Source organism: Emiliania huxleyi (genome assembly GCF_000372725.1).
Source record: "Emiliania huxleyi CCMP1516 unplaced genomic scaffold EMIHUscaffold_4, whole genome shotgun sequence".
Taxonomy (NCBI): Eukaryota; Haptophyta; order Isochrysidales; family Noelaerhabdaceae; genus Emiliania; species Emiliania huxleyi.
Window position 1 is genome coordinate 2005045 of NW_005198966.1, and position 18100 is coordinate 2023144.

Here is an 18100-nt window from a genome sequence, read left to right on the forward strand (position 1 = left end):
CTTCCCTGCAGCGAGCCCCCTCCAACCCACCCGCGCTAGGTCTCGGGTTTGACGCATGGGGTCACTCCCGCGAAACTCGTGAACTAGCCGGGGCAGTCGGAGGAGGGGCAACTCCGTGCACTGACGGTCGGCCGTCAGAAAACACGCCTCCGTGGCTCGGGTTACACCAATCCTCGCTACCCAACGCGGCCAAAGGATATCCACCTCGAGAACCTCGAGAACCTCTCTCTTGGAGCACTTGGAGTACAGTCATTAACTCTCTCTCTCTCGCTCGCTCGCTCGCTCGCTCGCTCGCTCGCTCGCTCTCGCTCTCTCTCGCTCTCGCTCTCGCTCTCTCTCTCTCTCTCTCTCTCTCTCTCTCTCTCTCTCTCTCTCTCTCTCTCTCTCTCTCTCTCTCCCTCTCTCTCTCTCTCTCTCTCTCTCTCTCTGAAACTTCTCGCTCTCTTGGAGCACTTGGAGTACAGTCATTAACTCTCTCTCTCTCTCTCTCTCGCTCGCTCGCTCTCTCCTCCTCCTCCTCCTCCTCCTCCTCCCTCCTCCTTCTCCTCCATCAGACAAAAAATAAAGAAAAACACCGAGCTCATCTCATAGAAGTTGGCCGAGGAGCTGGCCTGGTCTCGGAGGGAGCAGCGCCGGCCGGCCATGCTCGGCGGAGTGCCGTACTCGTCGCAGCGAAAGTCTGAAAGTGCGTGGCAAGCCGCCGTCGAGCCTCCTTTCCGCCGCACACGCCACCGGCCCCCTCCCCGTCCCCGCCGCGCCATGCGCCGGATTGCTCCCGCGTCCTTGTGCTGTGTTGTTGGGGCGGTGGGTGATGAGCCATCCGCCGAGATGTGTAAGGGGTGGGCGGTATGAGCCTGGCGTTCACGCCCCTGACGGCCTCCCGCGCCCCCTCTCAGGCGCCAACCAGGGGTACAGTATTTGGGGTCTTCCGCAGCCTCTCGCGCAGCCATCGGCGGCTGCAAACGGAGGGCACGCGGCGGTCAACGGGACGTGGGGCAGCGGCTGGGCCGCGCCGGCACAGGCCACCGTGTCGGTAGAGGCGCAAGCGCCGGTGGCTCACGCTCCGCCTGCGGCCTGGAGCAAAGCCAGCGCACCGCAATCGCTCCCCGACGCGGTGCCCGGGCTCTGCGGCGGCGGGCTGGGCGGCGGCGGGCTGGGCGGCGGGCTTGGCGCCGCGCTGGGAGGCGGCGCCACGGACGTGCTCCCCGGGCTCGATGCGGAGCCGGGTGCGCGGCTGCCGTCCGCGTCGCCAAAGCGCTCGCCCGGCTTGTCCGCGGTCGGCTCTCCTCTGGCGGCGTCCGCCTCCTCGGTCGGGTCGCCGCTGTGCCTGCCGGCGGTGCCGAGCGGGCCACTCCCCGGGGCGCTGCCGCCGTCGAAAATGGCGACGGCCGGGCCCGTCGCTCTGGGGGCTGGGTTGGGGGCGATGGCTTCCCTGGTTGGTGGGGGGGCCACCGCGCCGGCTGCGCCGGCAGCCGGAGAGGGGAGGCTGCTCGTGCGCTGCAAGGGGCTGCCTTTCTCGGCGACAGCGGCGAGCGTGGCGAGCTTCTTCGAGCCGCTGGTGCGCGCCGCCGCCCCGCGCATTGCGCGCCACCCCTCTCGCCGCACGCTCCCTCGCCGGCGGCGGCGGCAGCGGCCACACACGCGCGCGCACACACCCCCTTGGCGCAGTCCCGCCCCCCTCCCCCCCCCCTCCCCCCTTTCTCTTGTTGCGGAGGCCACTCCCGTGCCGGAGGCCCGTCCGACCCCCCCCTCCCCCCCTCCCCCTCCCCACAGGACATTGTCGCCGGCGGCGTGCACCTCCAGCTGAACGCGGACGGAGTGCCGAACGGGGAGTGCTACGTCGAGTTCGCCTCTTCCGAGGCGCTCGCAGCCGGGCTGCAGCGCAACAGGCAAGTGATGGGGCACCGGTACGTCGCGGTGCAGCGGGTGGACGGCGCGGAGGCGGAGCGGCTCGCCGCCGCGGGCAGCCTTGGCGCGCCGCCCGCGCCCGCGCCCGCGCCCGCGCCCGCGCCCGCGCCCGCGAGGGCGGTTGCGCCCGCCGCGGCGGCGCAAAAGGTTGGGGCGGCGGCGGCGGTGGCTGCGGCGGTGGCGGTGGCGGGGAACGGCACGGGCGGGTCGGGCTCGGTGCGGGCGGCTCGTCCCGGCTCGGCCGCTGGCAGGGAGCGGGTCGGCCACGGCGCGAGCGCGGTGCCGCCAAGCGGCGACGGTGGCAGCAGCGCGGTAGTCGTCAAGATGCGCGGCCTGCCGTACTCTGCGAGCGACGAGCAGATCGCCGACTTCTTTTCGGGGCTGCGCATCGCCCCGAACGGCGTCTCGATCGGGCGCGACGCGGGCGGGCGGCCGTCGGGCGAGGCGCACGTCGAGTTTTGCTCCGACAACGACGCGCAGGCGGCGATGGCCTTCAACCGGCAGAGGATGAGCGCGCCGGGCGGAGGCTCGCGCTACATCGAGCTTTTCCGCACAAAGCAGCTCTCGTCGGGGGCGCGCGGGAGGTCGGCCGCGGCGGGCGACGCGGCCGTCGCCGCCTCGGGCGGCGGCGCCGACTCGCTCCGGCTGCGCGGGATGCCCTTCCACTCGACGGAGGCGGATGTGAGCTCCTTCTTCAAGGGGTACAGCATCGCCGCGGGGGGGATCAAGCTCGGGCCGCAGGGAGGGCACGGGCACGTGCGCTTCGCGTCGGTCGAGGAGGCGCGTCGCGCGCTGGTCAGCCTCAACCACTCGTACATGGGCAACCGCTACATCGAGCTCTTCTGGGCCTCGTGACGGTCAGCCCCGCGGCTGGCGCGGGGGCGAGGCCGCAGCGCCGCCGCCCCGCAGGATAGGTTGGGCGGGGTCTCGGACGGGGGCTCGCGGCGAGCCCCCTGCTCTTCCTTGTACATGGGGAGCGGCCCCCGCTCTCTCCCTGCCGCCCGGCCGGAGGGGGACGCCACGGCGCGCCCGCGCGCCGTGCGCTGTGTCCCTCCTGGCAGAAAGGGTGTGGGTGCAGGGGAAGGGCGGGCCGGTCGCAGACGTTTTTGAGCTATTGTGGGGAGAGGCGGCCGGCGTGGACGAGGGCAGGGTTGGCGCTCGGCCGTGCGCAGCGCGGCGCACGCTGCCGTCTCGTCTCGACTCTCGTCGGTGCGCATGTCTCCCACGGCGCCTCGGGTAGCTAGCGCGCGCGCCTAGAGAGAGGGGCCCCTCTCTCGAGCGCGGGGCGCGGCCACACGACGCGCAGTCTTCTCTGGATGCGTTTCTATTATGTTGTCGTCTATTTGCTGTTACATGGGTTGTAAAAGTGCTCGCTTGACAGAACCCCGAGACCGACCCCGGGGTGTGAGAGTGAGACGCCCACACGCAGTTCTGCCACAGACCACACAGTGTGCGCACAGACCGTGTGTGGCTCCGCACATCCGAAAAACATCCGCGAGCGTATACGCGCTGCTGCTCACCCTCATACCTCCACCGGCGCGGCGCCCGCCGCGGCGCCGGCGGCCGGGTCTCGCTCCATCACGAGGACGACGTGGCACTCGAGAGCACGGCACTCGCCGACCTGCGAATCGCCACGGTGTGGGGCCGGGGGTGAGGAGGGCGGCGGCGAGGGCAGCCAGGGCAGCCGCCGGCGGGGCGCACCGAATCGACGAGCTCGTGCGTGCGCGCCTTGACGTTCACGCGGCCGAGCGGGACCCGCAGCAGCCTCGCCAGGTTGGCGCTCATCCGCGCCTTGACCTGCCCGCCCGCGTGCTCCACGTTGATTCGCGGCTTTTGGCAGATGACCGTCACGTCGACATTGCCCACGCGGTATCCTCGCCCAACCATGCGCTCGTACGCCTCCTCCATGAACACCTCCGAGTCGGCACCTTTAAGCCGCGGGTCGTTGTCCGGAAACAGCTGCCCTATGTCCGGCATCGAGAGCGCGCCGAGGATCGCGTCCGTCACCGAGTGGTACACGACGTCGCCGTCCGAGTGCGCCACGCAGCCGAGATTGAAATCTGGCGCGTCGGAGCCGTCGAATTTGACGCCGCCGATGATGACGGGCTGACCGGCCTCCTCGCGCGACGCCATGCGGTGGATGTCGTACCCGTGGCCAATGCGCAGCAGCGGCTCAACAGAGGGCTCCACCACGGTTGCACATGCGCGGCCGCCGCGCAGGCCGGCAGGGCTGGCCGAGAGTATGGCTGGCGCACGGTGCGCCGTGAGGCGGGCCGAGGCGGAAGGCACGGCGAGACATCCCAGGAGGAGAGCCTTGAGCATGGCGAGCTGCAAAAGGCAGCAGCGAGAGAAGAAAAAAAACCCGCCCGTGGGCCGGTGGGAGTGAGCGGGTCGGGGTTGCCGAGTCGCGCCTGCCGTCCCGTGTCGCGGGAGCGAGCCGGCGCGGGTGCGAGTTCTGAGGCTGTCCATGCTCGGTGGATCTGTCTTGTCCTCCCCGACATGAAAGGACAGAGTGTCCCTTGTAATGCGAGAGCGTTCGTTGTGTTCTTGTGCCTCTCGCTGCCATCAAGAAGAAGTAAGCATAACTGCGTGCGTGGCGGCCATGCTGCAGCAGAGCGAGAGAAGAAAAGGCTAAAGCAGGGGGACAGTGTGTGTGTGTGTGTGTGCAAGGGGGGGGGGGGGTAGCTCTTAACGAAATACCGGTGAACTGCTGATCTGCTGAGGGAGTGCGGGGATAGGAGGAACGGCAACGGGGTGCCCTTAGTCACAGCTTCCCCCGCGGGACATGTCCACGCTGGACGTCCCGGGACATGGCGATGGACGACCGGCCCTCGCGGGCCGGCGTGGATGGGGCGGCGCGCGAGCCGCGCGCCTGCCCCGGGGGGTGGACGCCTGCTGCGTCGCCTCCTTCCCTAAACCTGCCGACCAGTCCGCTTTTTGAGCAGGTGTGCCGCCGCGCGAGCGACGCTCCGAGATCACCCGAGATAGCGCGGCGCGGCCCCGAGATCGCCCGAGATAGCGTGAGATCGCCCGAGATTGCGCGGCGCGGCCCGAGATCGCGCACCTCGGCACTTGGCGAGGTGGATGGGTTGGGAGCGAGGGGGCGGAAGTGTTCAGTGCGGTAGATGGTCAGCTCGGGGCGCGTGAGCCGGACTTGTGGGCCGGACCACCCAAGTCCTTTACTCTGCGTTGTTGAGCCAGGACTCAACATACTCGTCTGTCGCCGTCCCAAACTGTCACTCCCCTCTCTCCCGGCCGGGGTGGGGCGCGCGCTGGGGTGGCGGGTGTGCGGGATGTCTGTGGGCCCGAGAGCGATATGCCATGTCCGCCTTGCTTTGTTCCCTAACATCGAAGGCTAAGCTCAATAAAAAACAAAGACTCGAGTCTTGAAGAGAGATACAGAAAAAACAAATCGGTCGGGGTGTCGAAATTTCCATGCTAACCTGTCTGGTGTCGGCTGCGCTGTCGCCCTCGCTCTCCCGAGGTTTTCCTTCGATCCTTCGCGGCGGCGGTCCACGCATGATGTTCAACATGTTCACTGAGCCCAAGCTCATCGAGCCGGAGAAGGCACTGCCTGGTCGCGAGGCGTGCGCTTCTCCCGCCTCCGCCGAATACACACACAAGTTTTTCGCTATTACACACCCACGCCGGCGCGTGACCGCGCCGGTTGTAAGCGGCGGCCAGTTGGTCGCAGACCACCTCCCGGACACAAACTAGTCTTGAGAATGGCGGCTTCCTGGGTGCCGCAGGCGCCGATGCGGGTTTCCGACCGCCATGCTGTCCTCGGGAGCAAGATGAAGGGCCCCTGGCCCGCGGGGTACAAGGTGGCTGTGTTTGCCAACGGCTGCTTCTGGGGCTCCGAGAAGGGCATCTGGCGGCTGCCCGGCGACGGCATTTACACGACAGCGGTTGGCGCCACCTAGATGCGAGAGGAGAGGCGAGAGGAGAGAGGGCGGAGGCGACGCCTCGCCTCGCCGCGGCGCAGGTTGGGTACGCCGCGGGCTTCACGCCCAACCCGACGTACGAGGAGGCATGCTCCGGCAGGACGGGCCACACGGAGGCGGTGCAGGTCGTCTTCGACCCGGAGAAGGTCACCGCCGCCTTCCCCACCACCCCCTTCCCTGCGCCTCCATCGCCACCGCCACCCTCCCCACCCGCTCCGAGCACTCCCCGAGTCCTCCCCGAGTCCTCCCCTAGGTGTCGTTTGTCGACATCCTGCGCTGGTTCTGGGAGGCGCACGACCCGACGAGCGGGATGGGGCAGGGCAACGACCGCGGCACGCAGTACCGCTCCGGCTTCTACTGGTTCGATGACGAGCAGAAGGCACTCATCGAGGCGTCCAAGGCGGCATACGGAAAGGCGCTCGGCAAGAGCATCACCACCGAGACGGCGGCCGCCTCCGACTACGACAAGTATGGCGGCGTCTTCTACTACGGCGAGGACTACCACCAGCAGGCGAGGGGGGCGCACCGCCACGCGCTCCCCCCTCCCCCCCCCGTGCCGACGGGCCGCCTCCCACCCCCCTCCGCCGCAGTACCTCGCCAAGCCGATGGCGCGGCCCTACTGCTCGGCGCAGCCCCAGTGCGTGTCGCTGCCCCCATTCGAGGAGTGGGCCCCGCCCGGCCTCGAGCACCACGCGCCCAAGCTTCCCGAGGCCTTCTGGAAGAGGCACGGCCCGAAGCCGCACTGCGTGATCCGCTCGCCCGACGAGCCGATCAAGTGGGGCGACTGGTAGAGGCAGGGGAGGCTGGTTGAGGCTCGGCCGCGCGGTCCGCTGGGAGCCGAGCCAGCGTGGCACTGCGGCCTGAGTTTTAGAGCATGGGGTGGCCGGGAGACAGATTGAGCGCATTGATGTAGAGTAAGGTCTCCGTTCAATCGAGGAGATTTCATCACGCTGATGCTATCTCTCTGGCGTGTGGGGACCCCGGCCCCGGGTCGGGCGCGGGTCGGCGCCCGTGGCCGTGCGCCCCCGCGTGTGGGGTGGGCGCCTTGGGCTGGGCCTGGGGGCCTCGTGTGGCCGAGGGGCCTGAGAGCCGGGAGGGTGAGGCTTGGCTCGGTGGCACGAACCGCGGCGCCCATACCTGCTCGTTACACGTTACTCATACACGGTGAAACACACCTCGCGTGCTCTCTTCACTTTCTTCGGCGCCGCCGCCGGTGGCGGCATATCGACGGAATCCGACACAGTCTGGCTTGCCTTTGCAACTGTAGGCCGAGGCGATGGCGGGGGCGGTGGAGGCGGGGGCGGGTCGGCCACAGATGACAGCGCTCTTCTTTTGCGCTCCTCCTCTTTGCTTACCGCCCAGTTCTCCATGAACGCGCGGGTCGCGTTGAGCTCCTGCGCGCACAGCACTACAGCCCGCTGGGATTGCTTCTCCACGATTGTCGCAGCCTAATGTCAGAAGGTAGAGTCATGAATATCAAGGCGGGTACTAGAGTATGGGCGCGCGGGACCTTTGCTGGGTGCTCCCAGAAGGTTGATCGCTCCACCGTCTTGGCCATCGTCGACTTGCTGAATGTTTCGAGTGTCACCGCCACATCCTTGAGTGCCCGTGCACGCAGTTCTTCCGCATTGGATGCATTCGAAGTGTAGTAGTGCCAAAACTTGGCTCGAAGCTGGTCGTTTAGGACGTCGCATTGGCTGTTGAGCCAACGCGTCGTCTCGATCCTTAGCTTTTCAAGCTCCTCCTCAATGTTGTCTTCACCCGTCGAGTGTGCGTCCTCGAGCAAGTAGCCATACTTGACCCAGGAAAGCAGTGCGTCCACGAAGCCCGGACCCTGCCACACGCGCATCGCGCAATCGGCGCCGGTGTCGTCCGGGGGGCACCAGTGCACCGGCTCAATATTGCCCTCCTCCGTCGCCGCCTTCCGGAGCTCGTCGGCGTCCTCGAGGTACTTTGGAGAGACCACGTCGACGGCAGAGCCGCCCAAGCTCCCCAAGTTTGCGAGCACCTAGGTTCGCAAACAAACCTTGTGGGCGCTTGTTCACACAGGGCCTGGCCAAGCGGGGCGGACCGCGGCCTTGTCACTGCCGTGTGGCTTGTGCACAGGCACCAGTTGGACAGATCGAAAGAGCCGATCGAGCAGCCATTGTCCCTTTGGCGCATCCGAGCTGCTTCGCAGATTCCATAGCAGGTCGTCGACGGACATCGCGGAATTGGTCAGGTGATGATAATTAAAGTTTTGCACAGACCACAGCAATCGCGGTCTGTGGCGATTGATGTTGAGGCTGCCCTTGGCTCGCAACGCCTGCATGAGCTCCTCGCAGTGCGCCGCGTGCCTGCCGTGACGGAGGAGCCGCTATGAAAAGGGGAGCGAGATCGCTCTCTAAAGGCAGGGGGAGCGCTGCGAAGGCTACGCAGACCCTTCGAGTTGCTTCACGGCGTTCGCGTCGATCGGATACATCGTATTGTAGATTACGACCGAGGAGAGCATGTACGTAATGCCTACCGAGCATCGCTTAGAGGTGACTGCCGGCGCAACAGAGCCGAGCACCGTCCGGATTGGACCGAAGAGATTGGCTTCGTACGTCCGGCTTGTGAAGGAGCCGATGCCCCCAAAGCCCTCGGTATCAATGATGAAGATGTTGAGCTCGCCGACACGCATGGGCTCGCGCGTCATCCAAATGCCAGTCGTGTGCGAGACGACCCCATCACCCACGTCGAAAATGGAGCCCTTTCCCGAGCGGCCACGAATGAAAGCGTGGTCGAGTATCGAGCTCTTTCCTGTGCGAGTAGGCCCAGCAGCTGCGACAATAGCAAATGGCGCAGTCTGCGCTCGCAAGACGTCGAGGCCTTCCTCCACAATTTCCAGCCGACCAGTCGATATCTGAGGCTTGCGAAAGAGCTGAACCACTTGAGGCTGCTGCGGCCGCTCGGGAAACGCGACGACGAACGCGACGAGCGGCGCGAGCATTCTTTTGTGCGCCGCGCCGCGCAGGTGCGTTCTCCCACCCACCAAACAACTTCGTGTTCCACATCTACACATCTATTTAATCAGATTTAATACGTTGTCCCGGGACCCCACAGACACCCCAGAGCAGAGCAGTGTTGAGTGTGCATGCCGCCCCGTCGGCTGCCCTCGGCTGCCATCGACATACACACAAGCAAGACACAACGCGACCCAGGCCGCCTCTGTAAGGTGCCTATATGGGCTTCCAGTATCGGACCTTCAAGACATGCGCTTTTGGCCGGTAGCCTCCTCGGACATGGTACCTCCGGTGAGATCGTGGCTGCCAGTTCGAGACTGGGGCCGATCGAACTTGATTTGTTCGGAGGAGGAATCCGGCCAGCACGGGTACAAAGAGGGGTACCCGGCCGGAGAATCCCCAGCTGCGGAAACGTAGTGTCGCTCAAGAGGTGCGATACTGCGGGGGAGTGTAAGGTGCCTATATGGGCTTCCAGTATCGGACCTTCAAGACATGCGCTTTTGGCCGGTAGCCTCCTCGGACAGCCTCGTTCCACGTTCCCCGGCCGGCGGAGGCCCGTCCGTCCGTCCGGCCTGGGGCTGGGCCCTCCTCTTCAGCTGCGACCGCTGTGCGACCGCGGATCGTAGCAAGACAATGAGAAGGGTGGAGGTAAAAGGTAATAAACTTCCTCCACACCCTTTGTGTGGTGGGGCAAATGGGGGCAACCCTCGCAGGGCAAACTCGCCCCACCCTCGTCACCTTTCACGACCCCAACCCATGAGACAGGCAGGAGGCAGCCCCACGGCATTCAATGTGTAAAACAAGATGGACCGCCAACTGAGACACCCGGGGCGGGCGGGGTCACCGTCCCTCGACACCGTCCCCTGGCCGTGACGCGTGCTATAACGATTATCCGGATTAACGTACTGTTGTGAGGCAAGCGAGGGGGAGACAGGAGACACCGCATACGCGCGGTCGCGGTGAGAGCAAACCATTGGCGTCCGTCAGGGGCAGATGATATGCGCATCTTGAGATAAAATGCATCTTAAGATGCCCCCTACTCAGATATGCACAGCATGCACCGGATGCACGCTGTCTCCGCTTACTCGAGCACATAATCATACCACCATATCTAAAAAAAGCCGTTCGAGCGGATTGGTTTTATCAACTTAAGATGCCGGAGCATCTCCTGGGATGAGCTCGAATCATCTGAACCAGATGCTTCGGAGCTTCGCATCCCACAAGTATTCGCTCTCTGGGACAGGAAACTGTCAGTGATGTATTGAACACGGCAGGGGAACAGTCGGTTTCGACAGGTCATGGCATTTCATCCACGCGTCGGATCGGTAGGCTCTGGCACCAACCCCACCACGGCCACGGGGGTTGGCACGTGCGCCTGCCAGCGCCGCTCCTCGTCGCCTGGCGCCCATTCGTAGTTGCCCGCCGAGGCCCAGCTGGCCGGCTGCTCAGGAGTCTCGAGGAGAGCTCTTGGGAGCCCGAGAGCGCCGCCGCAGCCCCAGCTCAGCAGTCGGCCGTCCTCGAGCACGCACATGCTGTGCGCCTCACCAGCGGTGACGGCGGCCACGCGGAGCCCTTCAAGCGCGCGTATGCGCGTCGGCACCCAGTGCATGCGGCCGCCGTCGTCGTGTCCGAGCTTGCCGCCGTCGCCGTCGCCGAAGGAGAATAGCGCGCCGCCGTCGGCCAAGGCGAGGCTATGCCGGCTGCTCGCGGCGACGGCGGCGATGCGCACACCGCAGAGCGCGGCGACTGGCCGCGGCAGCGGCTGCGGGTCGACAGCGCGGTGGCCTAGCCAGCCTCCCGCGTAGCCGCTCGTCCGCTCTCGCGCCTCGCCTGCGCCCCACGAGTAGAGCTGCCCCGCGTGGTCGACAGCGAGGGAGTGGTGCTCCCCTCCCGCCAGCCGCACGATGCGCCTGCCCAGGAGCGCCGCGACTGGCCGCGGCGTGTGCTCGTCCTCGCGCGTGCCGTGGCCAAGCTGCCAATCCGAGCCGCACCTGACACGTGCCGTGACTATGCTATGAGTGCATGCGCTCATGGCCGATGGCCTCTCACAAGCTGTGGGTGCATGGTGTGGGTGCATGACCAATGGTGGTCTCTCTCTCTCTCTCACCCAAAGCTGTGGACGGCCCCGCCCTCGTCCGCCGCGAGGCTGTGCAGCGCTCCCGCCTCGAGGACGGCGACGCGGACCTGCGCGAGCGCGCCGATGCGTTGAGGGAGGGCGTGACTGCGCTGGTCACCAAGTCCAAGCTTGCCGCTGAAGCCGGAGCCGAACGCGTAGGACGCGCCGGCGGCGGTGAGGACGAGGCTATGCTGCTGCCCCGCAGAAACATCAACGGCGCGCTCGCCCAGCAGCGCAGTGATGAGACGAGGCCGCCACAGGGTCGCCGCATCGCCGTGGCCGAGCTGCCCCGCCTCGCCAAATCCAAAGCTGAAGCAGTGCCCCGACTTGGTGAGCGCGAGTGTGTGCAGCGAGTGGGTTGCGACGGCGACGATTTCTTGGCGCTCGCTTGCGGGAGCTGGCACCGGCACGCGCGTCGGTGGCACGCGCGAGTGATGGTGGCCGATGCCTAGGAAACCACGCTGGTTCTCGTCGATTCCCCATGTGGTGAGCCCGCCGCCGATGCATGCTGCGGAGTGTAACGCCCCAGCGGCAATGGTGCGTGCAGCGCTCGAGTGCAACAGCCGCCACAGCTGCACGCGAAAGCCACCGTCTGTCGGAAGCTTTGCCAGCGCGGCGCGAGCGTGCAGCACGTCCTCTGCGGCGTTGCGCAGATCTCGGCAGACACACGCGGACCGAGACAGCGTCTTGAGCTCGACGGGCAGCAGCAAGAGGCGCTTGATCTCGCAAGGCAGGCATGCGAACGTCGCAGGGTCGGGCGCAGGGTCGGGCGCAGGGACCGGCGACATTGCGCTGTTTTCTTTTTGTGAAGGGTTCTCAAGAGAGCCATCGATTCTACCTCTCATCGAAAACCTTCCTCCAAGCTCTTAGTGATCGTGACCAAGCTCTTAGTGATCGTGACCCAAGCTCTTAGTGATCGTGACCCAAGCTCTTAGTGACCACGTTAGGATCGCTCCTCATCGCAAACCCTGTCAGCAGTTCACCCTCAGGTACTAATAGTGTAGTAGGGTGAGAAATATGAAAAACGCCGGAATTCGGACGAGTACTCTCGCCTTTACAAATTCGATAAGCGGGACAGGATGCGTCCAGGTGGCACGTCCTGGAGTTTGAGGCGCTCCGACTCCTCGGTGACCAAACGACGAGCTGGAGAGCTGGCGACCGAACGCGACCTGAGCGGGGCTGGCGGCGATGGACGACCGAGCGGAGACGCAGCGAATCGAGGAGCGCCTTCCGCAGGGAACCGATGAGCGGCTTGCGAGACCTTGGCTGTCGACGCGAGGAGCGATTACGCCGGTGGCAATACTGCAGCCGCTGTCCTCTCCGGTCGGCGACGTGGTGATGTACACGAGTTCGGTGGCGGGACACAACCTGCGGTTGTCGTTGGGGAGTTCGGTGGCGGAGGCGCGATCACACAAGACGAGCGCAGGGTCGACGTCGGGCCGACGCGAGCAAACAAGTCGAGGCGGATGGATCGGCGCCTCACCCACTGGCAGTGCATCTACTGCCGCGACGCCGCATTCCTTGTTGGCGGCGCAACCCTCTGGCTTTCGGCTGGCACTGGCGTGCGTCGCCCTCGTCCACCGGCAGCAGGGCGGCACCACCAAAGGCGGAGCCGGAGGGAGGTGGCGAGGCGGATGCACTCGCGGCCCGGCGCCGGATGCTGATACGCCAGACGAGCTCAAACCTGTCCACTGTCATGCAAGCCTCATCGCGAGAGCTGATGGCTTGAGAGTGTGACCGTGTGGTGAGCGGAGAATTTTGCTCGAGTACATGGTATCGAGTGAGGACCTGTCGCGCGGGCTCGACCCTCGGGTGCGCAAGTGTCGTCCGTGTTTTTACTGTATTATTGGCCTCACGGCGCGGTGCCGGTCACGGCCCGCCACCAGCTGCACTAACCCCGACCCCGAAGCGCTCCGCGCCGCTGCCAACGTGCAGCATGCCAACGTCGTCGAGCAGTGCGTCGCGCTCCTGTTCACAGTTACAAGATTGTGGGCCGAGGACGTCGCGTCAGCAGGAGCTCTCGCGCTCCCTCCTCCGCCGAGGCGTAGCGCGCCGCTCGCCATCCCGTCAGCGCCGCGGCGGGCCGGTAGCCCGGCTTGAAAGTGCCCGCGGGACGGCGGCAGAGGACGGTCGAGCACCGCTCCTTGCAGCGGCGGCCCTTTGCGTCGACGTCGACCATTTCGGAGCGCAGCCGCTGCAGAAAGGCGGTGAGCGCGCCGGCCTCGCCCTGCATCACGAGCATCACGCCACTCACCCTCCGCCCCGCATCGCTGTACAGAAGCAAGCCCGCACACACGAGCTCCGACGCCCAGCGCTCCAGGGTGCGCATGTAGGCAGGCGCGTCGTTCATGTGGTCGATCACGATCACGATCTCCTCCCGCATCGGGCAATCTCGGACAATCTCGCCCGGGGGCGCCTCCTTGGCGGCGAGAGCGCCTGCCGCCGCAGCTCGGCGGAGCTAAATCATGGCAAAATCTCGACAAAATCTCGGCGAAATCTGGGCGCCTGCCGCAACGAGCTCGAGGAAGGTTTGCACGAGGCCGGTGCAGCACTCCTCTCCTGCAGCGGTGAGGGGGGCGGGGGCGTGCACGACCGCTCTGCAAGAAGGCCTCTCGAGAGTCCGCTGTCGTGGCCGGAATGTGTGTGACTGCCTCTCTCTCTCGTCTCCACGAATGGGATCTAAGCCTCCTGCCCGCCGCTTTGCTGACAGCCGCCTCGAGCGTGCGCGAAGCCGCCGCAACCGGCTCGGGACCTACCGAAGTGCATCCGAGAATAGGCAGCGCGCAGACTCGTCTGGACAAGAGGCGCGATGCTCATCGTCTTGGCGATGATATAATCGAGATCTGGCCGAGGTCTCGGCGATGTCTCAGCTATCCGTGACCAGCAGACGGGCAGGAGAGGGAGAGGAGAGGGAGCTTCAGCGGGTAGCGCTGCGGCAGGCTGACCCGCAGCGCAGCGCCGCCCGAGCGCACCAGGAAGGCACTGGCGGCGGCCGTATGAGCCACCTCCTCCTCAGCAAGCTCCTCTGGAAACATGGCGGCGAGAACAGCGAGCCTGAAGCAAGGCGATCCTGATTGTCGGCAAATGCTCGCAGCCAGTGTTGATGAAACGCGAGTTGCGCAGGGGTTGAAGGCTCCTCTGCATACTCTGAAAGCATCTGGCGATGCCAGCTCGTCACGCTGCCTCTCGGCGCAGCTCTCGAGTTCGTCCATGGGCACGAGAGAACACAACCGCTCGCCGTGTCCGCCTCGAGCTCGCGCCTGCGCAGACGCCGCACACACGCCCGCGCCCGTCGGGTTTTTTCCTCTTTTCGCTGCTGGAATTTTGTAGAAAAAGAATTTTTCCGCGGAAATCACGATGTCAACCCTCCCCAAGTGAGGTGATCTGGTGCTTGTAGGGCTTGAGAGTGGCCTGCCATGTCACAGGAAGGACTGTGGTTGCAGAAGAGTACCACCAGCATCACTCTAGTTGGTATAGTACCCCACCCACCTGTCCGAACCCAGCAAGGGCAACCAGCGCAAAAAAACGAAAACTCATGGGCTGGGGGTCTGTGAAGGTCGGCTCAGCACTACACTCTACACGCGCTCCGGCGCGTGGGGGTCTCGAGGTGGGGGTCGAGACTAGACTACAGTACCACGCCCGGCAGCCCTAGCCAGGCCCCGCGTGCTGGCCGCGACCGCGACCGCGGCGGCTCTCACTCGAGCCCGAACTCTGCCCATCAGTACAGACGTGCGTGCCGGAACCGCGTCGCGACTAGCACCTCAAAGTCCCCAGAAACCCCTATGCCTGTTGTGCTCTGTATGTTGCCACGCCCGCGAGGGGGCGGGGTGCGCACTGTGCCTCTGTCTTTCGTGCGTCGCCCATCTCTCATGCGTCATTCATGGAGAAAGAGATTCAAAGTGGCGGCGCGTCGCAAGCTCCCGCCCGCCGTCCCGGCGGTCCCGCAGCTCGCGCGCATCTCCCTCTTGCCTCTTAACCCACCTCTAACATCTCTCTAAGGAATTCCCCATCGTGCAGCAAACGACGCCGACCCGTCCTCGAAGTCGCACACAAACCCTCCCATCGGCACCAACCAGGCCGTTGGCAACCATCGCCAGGTAGAGCACCACCAGCTTCGGTGGGATGGCAATATCGGCTTCCCTCCGCTCCCATCCAACGGCAAATTGTGCCGCCAGCCGCACGACGAATAGAAGCACTGCACAAACGTGGCAAATGTGGCCAGCCACGACACGAATTGGTGGCAGTTCGGCACGGCCTTCGCCGAGATGGCCATCATGCCCTGCTTCAGCGCCACGTCATTCACCAGCCCCGCGTGCGCGTCCGTCACCGTGAGTGCGTCGGCGCCGTCCTTCTGGTTCATCTGGACTGCCGACGCCGCCACCTTCTCCAGGCCATCCACAACCTGCGCGGCAGTGCCCGCGCCGGTCTGGGCCTTCCGCTGCTCGCGCCGCTGCACCATCTGTGCCCATCTTTGCCCCCGCGTCGAGAATTGAAGATGCTCGCGACCATGGCGGAGGAGGCCTTCACCGGCGCTCCCGCGACCTCGTTAGTTCGCCCTGATGGCCGCCTCGTCGAAGGCTCCCTGCTCCTTCGCGGCCTGCTGCGCCCGCACCACCTCCATCGCGTTCACCGTCTGCGAGTTGAGCTTCGCCACCTTCGCCTTCCTCTCCCGCTCCGCCGCCGCCTCCCGGTCCTCGCGGCGGTCCGCCAGTGGTTGTCGCCGGCGTCGTCAGCCACGATCATGGCCGTGACGGCCTCGCCCGCCATATGTCGCTTCTCGGCCTGTCGATCGCGCGTCCCAAAAGTCGCCAAAAGTGGCGGCGCCGCAATCGCCCGCCCGCTTTCCTAGCGTCGTCCCGGCGCGGTCCCGCAGCTCGCGCACATCTCCCTCTTAACCCACCTCTAACATCACAATAGTGAATTCCTACCTGCTCTATTTATTTATATGGTCGGCCCGATGGCAGATTTTGTATACCGAGGCGGTGCCGCCCGGTGCCGAACCTGTCGGACCTTGAGTCAGCGTTGTAGATCCCTGGGCGAGGGCGGTGGCGTCCCCGTCGGGAGGCGGCTGCCCGCAGTGCGGTGGTCTACCGTCAAACAAGCTGCAATGCGCCTCGGAGATCCCCCAGCGGCACTCAGTGAGCAGGGTCGAGGCAGGCACACGCTCGAGTCGGTCGGGGTGGCACGAAGTTTCGTTCGTTCGTGTTTTTTTGCCCGCCACCTCCACACACACGCACGGGCGACCGACAGAAGCAAGCACTTTCGCCGCCGCGTGACCACCGTTTGTTCATTCATGATCTCTCTGTCAATGCGGGCTTTAAACTAGTTTCTGGGTAGATTTTCGGGTGCGGGTGATTTTCAGATTGAAGTGAACAGATCACTAAAGGGAGGTTTCGCCGGGATCTCCTGAGCACAGGTGTGGACAACGCGGCAAAACAACGGAACTTCTTGATTTGCCAACAACATACCTAAAACTAGGCCCGAGCAACTCACGCACGTCCCGACCTACACGCGGCGAGTCCCGATATATTCCTGTGCCTCGGCGTGGCCCGGCGCCAGCCGGCCAAGGGCAAGCGGGTCGATCGTCAAGAAGTCGGTCGGCGCAGAAGCGCCGCCGCCAGCGCCGCCACATGACAACGTCTCCGACGTCGTGCGTTGCAGCTGCCACGGTCCTACCCGAACTATGTCTGGATCACAACATCTGCCATGAAGCTGCCATCTATCTTGGTCATGCGCTTACAATTGACGTGTGCGTCGAGAATCGGGCCTTCACGGCTGAGGACTATTCAGAGCGAATCACATCAGGAGAGGTGATGGTCCCTGTTCACGCTGCGTTTGTGGCCAATTCTTCAATTAGCGTTTATATTCAGGCTCCATCTGGCACACGACAGGGGGGCCAAGCGATCAAATTCAACAGCTACTCGCCGTCTCCCCTAGCCCCCGAGTCGACCTTCGAGATACTTCCGGAAGACGAATGCCCGGATGAAAGCTCGGAGTGCGGTGCGCTTCTCCTAAACGGACTCGTCAACCTCGCACCGGAGCGAGATCTGACATGCTTGGGCACCATTCACGCAACGGCTTTGGCGTATCCTGCAGATGTATTCGATGATCCAGCTTCAAACGGCTTTTTCTACGTGTCAGCCTATTCTGGTGTAGATGACCTACTGATAACAGACGACCGCTGCTTTCCGGAAATTACCGGAGGTGGTCAGGGCTCGACTGTGGGTGTAATCGTGCTGCAACCGCCGCCTTCATCGCCTCCGCCGTCTTTGCCACCATCATCCCCACCACCAGCTGGGCCACCTCCACAGCCACTGCGACCGCCACCACCCTCGCCCGGGTCCCCAGAACCCTCTCCGCCACCGCCACCCTCTCCGCTGAGTCCAGAGCCGTCTCCACCCCCTCCCTCCCCTCCATTGCTTCCTGAGCCTCAGCCGCCTCCACCCCCACACCCGTTGAGCCCAGACCCATCGCCGCCGCTGCCAATTAGCCCGCCGCCCTCTCCTGCTCCCGCACCGCCGCCGTCGCCACATCCATCGCCACCAACACCGCCACTGCTGCCACCGCCATCGAAAGCGCCTCTACCACCGCCTCCGCCATCCCCCTCGTCGCCACTGCCCTTCCCACCGCCACCACCAGAGCGCCCGAGCCCATCACCGCCGCCCTCCCCTGGGCGGCCGCCGCCACAACTGCCTCCCTCGCCTCCGCCGCCGCCACCGCCCTCCCCACCGCCCCCGCCGCGCCCGAGGCATCCCGAGCCCTCCCCACCGCCGCCACCATTGCCAGATCGGCCCGAGCCGTCACCACCAGACCTGCCCTCGCCGCCACCCTCTCCACTGCCGCCCTCCCTGCCTCCACCACCGCCGCCGCCACAACTGCCTCCCTCTGCACCGCCGCCCTCGTCGCCACTGCCCTCCCCACCGCCCTCACCAGAGCACCCAGAGCCCTCCCCGCCGCCACCACCCTCTCCACTGAGCCCAGAGCCTTCGCCGCCGCCCCCGCCGCCGCCCAGGTTGCCGCCGCCGCCATCCTCTCCGCCGCCCGGACCACCGCCGCCGTCTCCTCCGCCTCCCGCGCGACCGCCGCCCTCCACTTCGCCCTCGCCGCCGCCTCCCACGCCGCCCCCGCCCTCCACCTCGCCCACGCCG

The 18100-nt window shown here is 65.5% G+C and overlaps 6 protein-coding genes across 6 annotated transcripts; 2 read left to right on the top strand and 4 right to left on the bottom strand.

Moving 5' to 3' along the window:
* The first annotated feature begins 597 nt into the window (after positions 1-597).
* Positions 598-3289, top strand: EMIHUDRAFT_432418 (hypothetical protein). The gene is made up of 3 exons (XM_005770811.1): positions 598-685; positions 897-1558; positions 1774-3289. Exons 1-3 carry the CDS (start codon positions 643-645, stop codon positions 2761-2763), a joined length of 1695 nt encoding a protein of 564 aa, XP_005770868.1. The 5' UTR covers positions 598-642; the 3' UTR covers positions 2764-3289.
* Positions 3248-4230, bottom strand: EMIHUDRAFT_196709 (hypothetical protein; the record flags this gene model as incomplete). The annotated part of the gene is made up of 3 exons (XM_005770812.1): positions 3248-3277; positions 3491-3529; positions 3610-4230. The coding sequence occupies 3 exons, from the start codon at positions 4228-4230 to the stop codon at positions 3248-3250; spliced, it is 690 nt and encodes a 229-aa protein (XP_005770869.1).
* A 1158-nt stretch (positions 4231-5388) lies between these two features.
* Positions 5389-6815, top strand: MSRA2 (methionine sulfoxide reductase). The gene is made up of 5 exons (XM_005770813.1): positions 5389-5493; positions 5658-5816; positions 5894-5998; positions 6106-6363; positions 6443-6815. The coding sequence occupies exons 1-5, from the start codon at positions 5428-5430 to the stop codon at positions 6641-6643; spliced, it is 789 nt and encodes a 262-aa protein (XP_005770870.1). The 5' UTR covers positions 5389-5427; the 3' UTR covers positions 6644-6815.
* Positions 6816-8262: 1447 nt separating this feature from the next.
* On the bottom strand, positions 8263-8823 carry EMIHUDRAFT_196712 (hypothetical protein; the record flags this gene model as incomplete). The annotated part of the gene is made up of 1 exon (XM_005770814.1): positions 8263-8823. One exon carries the CDS (start codon positions 8821-8823, stop codon positions 8263-8265), a length of 561 nt encoding a protein of 186 aa, XP_005770871.1.
* A 1319-nt stretch (positions 8824-10142) lies between these two features.
* Positions 10143-11740, bottom strand: EMIHUDRAFT_196713 (hypothetical protein; the record flags this gene model as incomplete). Its single annotated transcript, XM_005770815.1, has 2 exons — positions 10143-10827; positions 10944-11740. The coding sequence occupies 2 exons, from the start codon at positions 11738-11740 to the stop codon at positions 10143-10145; spliced, it is 1482 nt and encodes a 493-aa protein (XP_005770872.1).
* Positions 11741-12789: 1049 nt separating this feature from the next.
* EMIHUDRAFT_432422 (hypothetical protein) lies at positions 12790-14228 on the bottom strand. The gene is made up of 6 exons (XM_005770816.1): positions 14124-14228; positions 13834-14006; positions 13645-13704; positions 13458-13511; positions 12985-13388; positions 12790-12920 (listed from the first exon to the last, which is right to left on the bottom strand). Exons 1-6 carry the CDS (start codon positions 14162-14164, stop codon positions 12822-12824), a joined length of 831 nt encoding a protein of 276 aa, XP_005770873.1. The 5' UTR covers positions 14165-14228; the 3' UTR covers positions 12790-12821.
* Positions 14229-18100: the final 3872 nt, after the last annotated feature.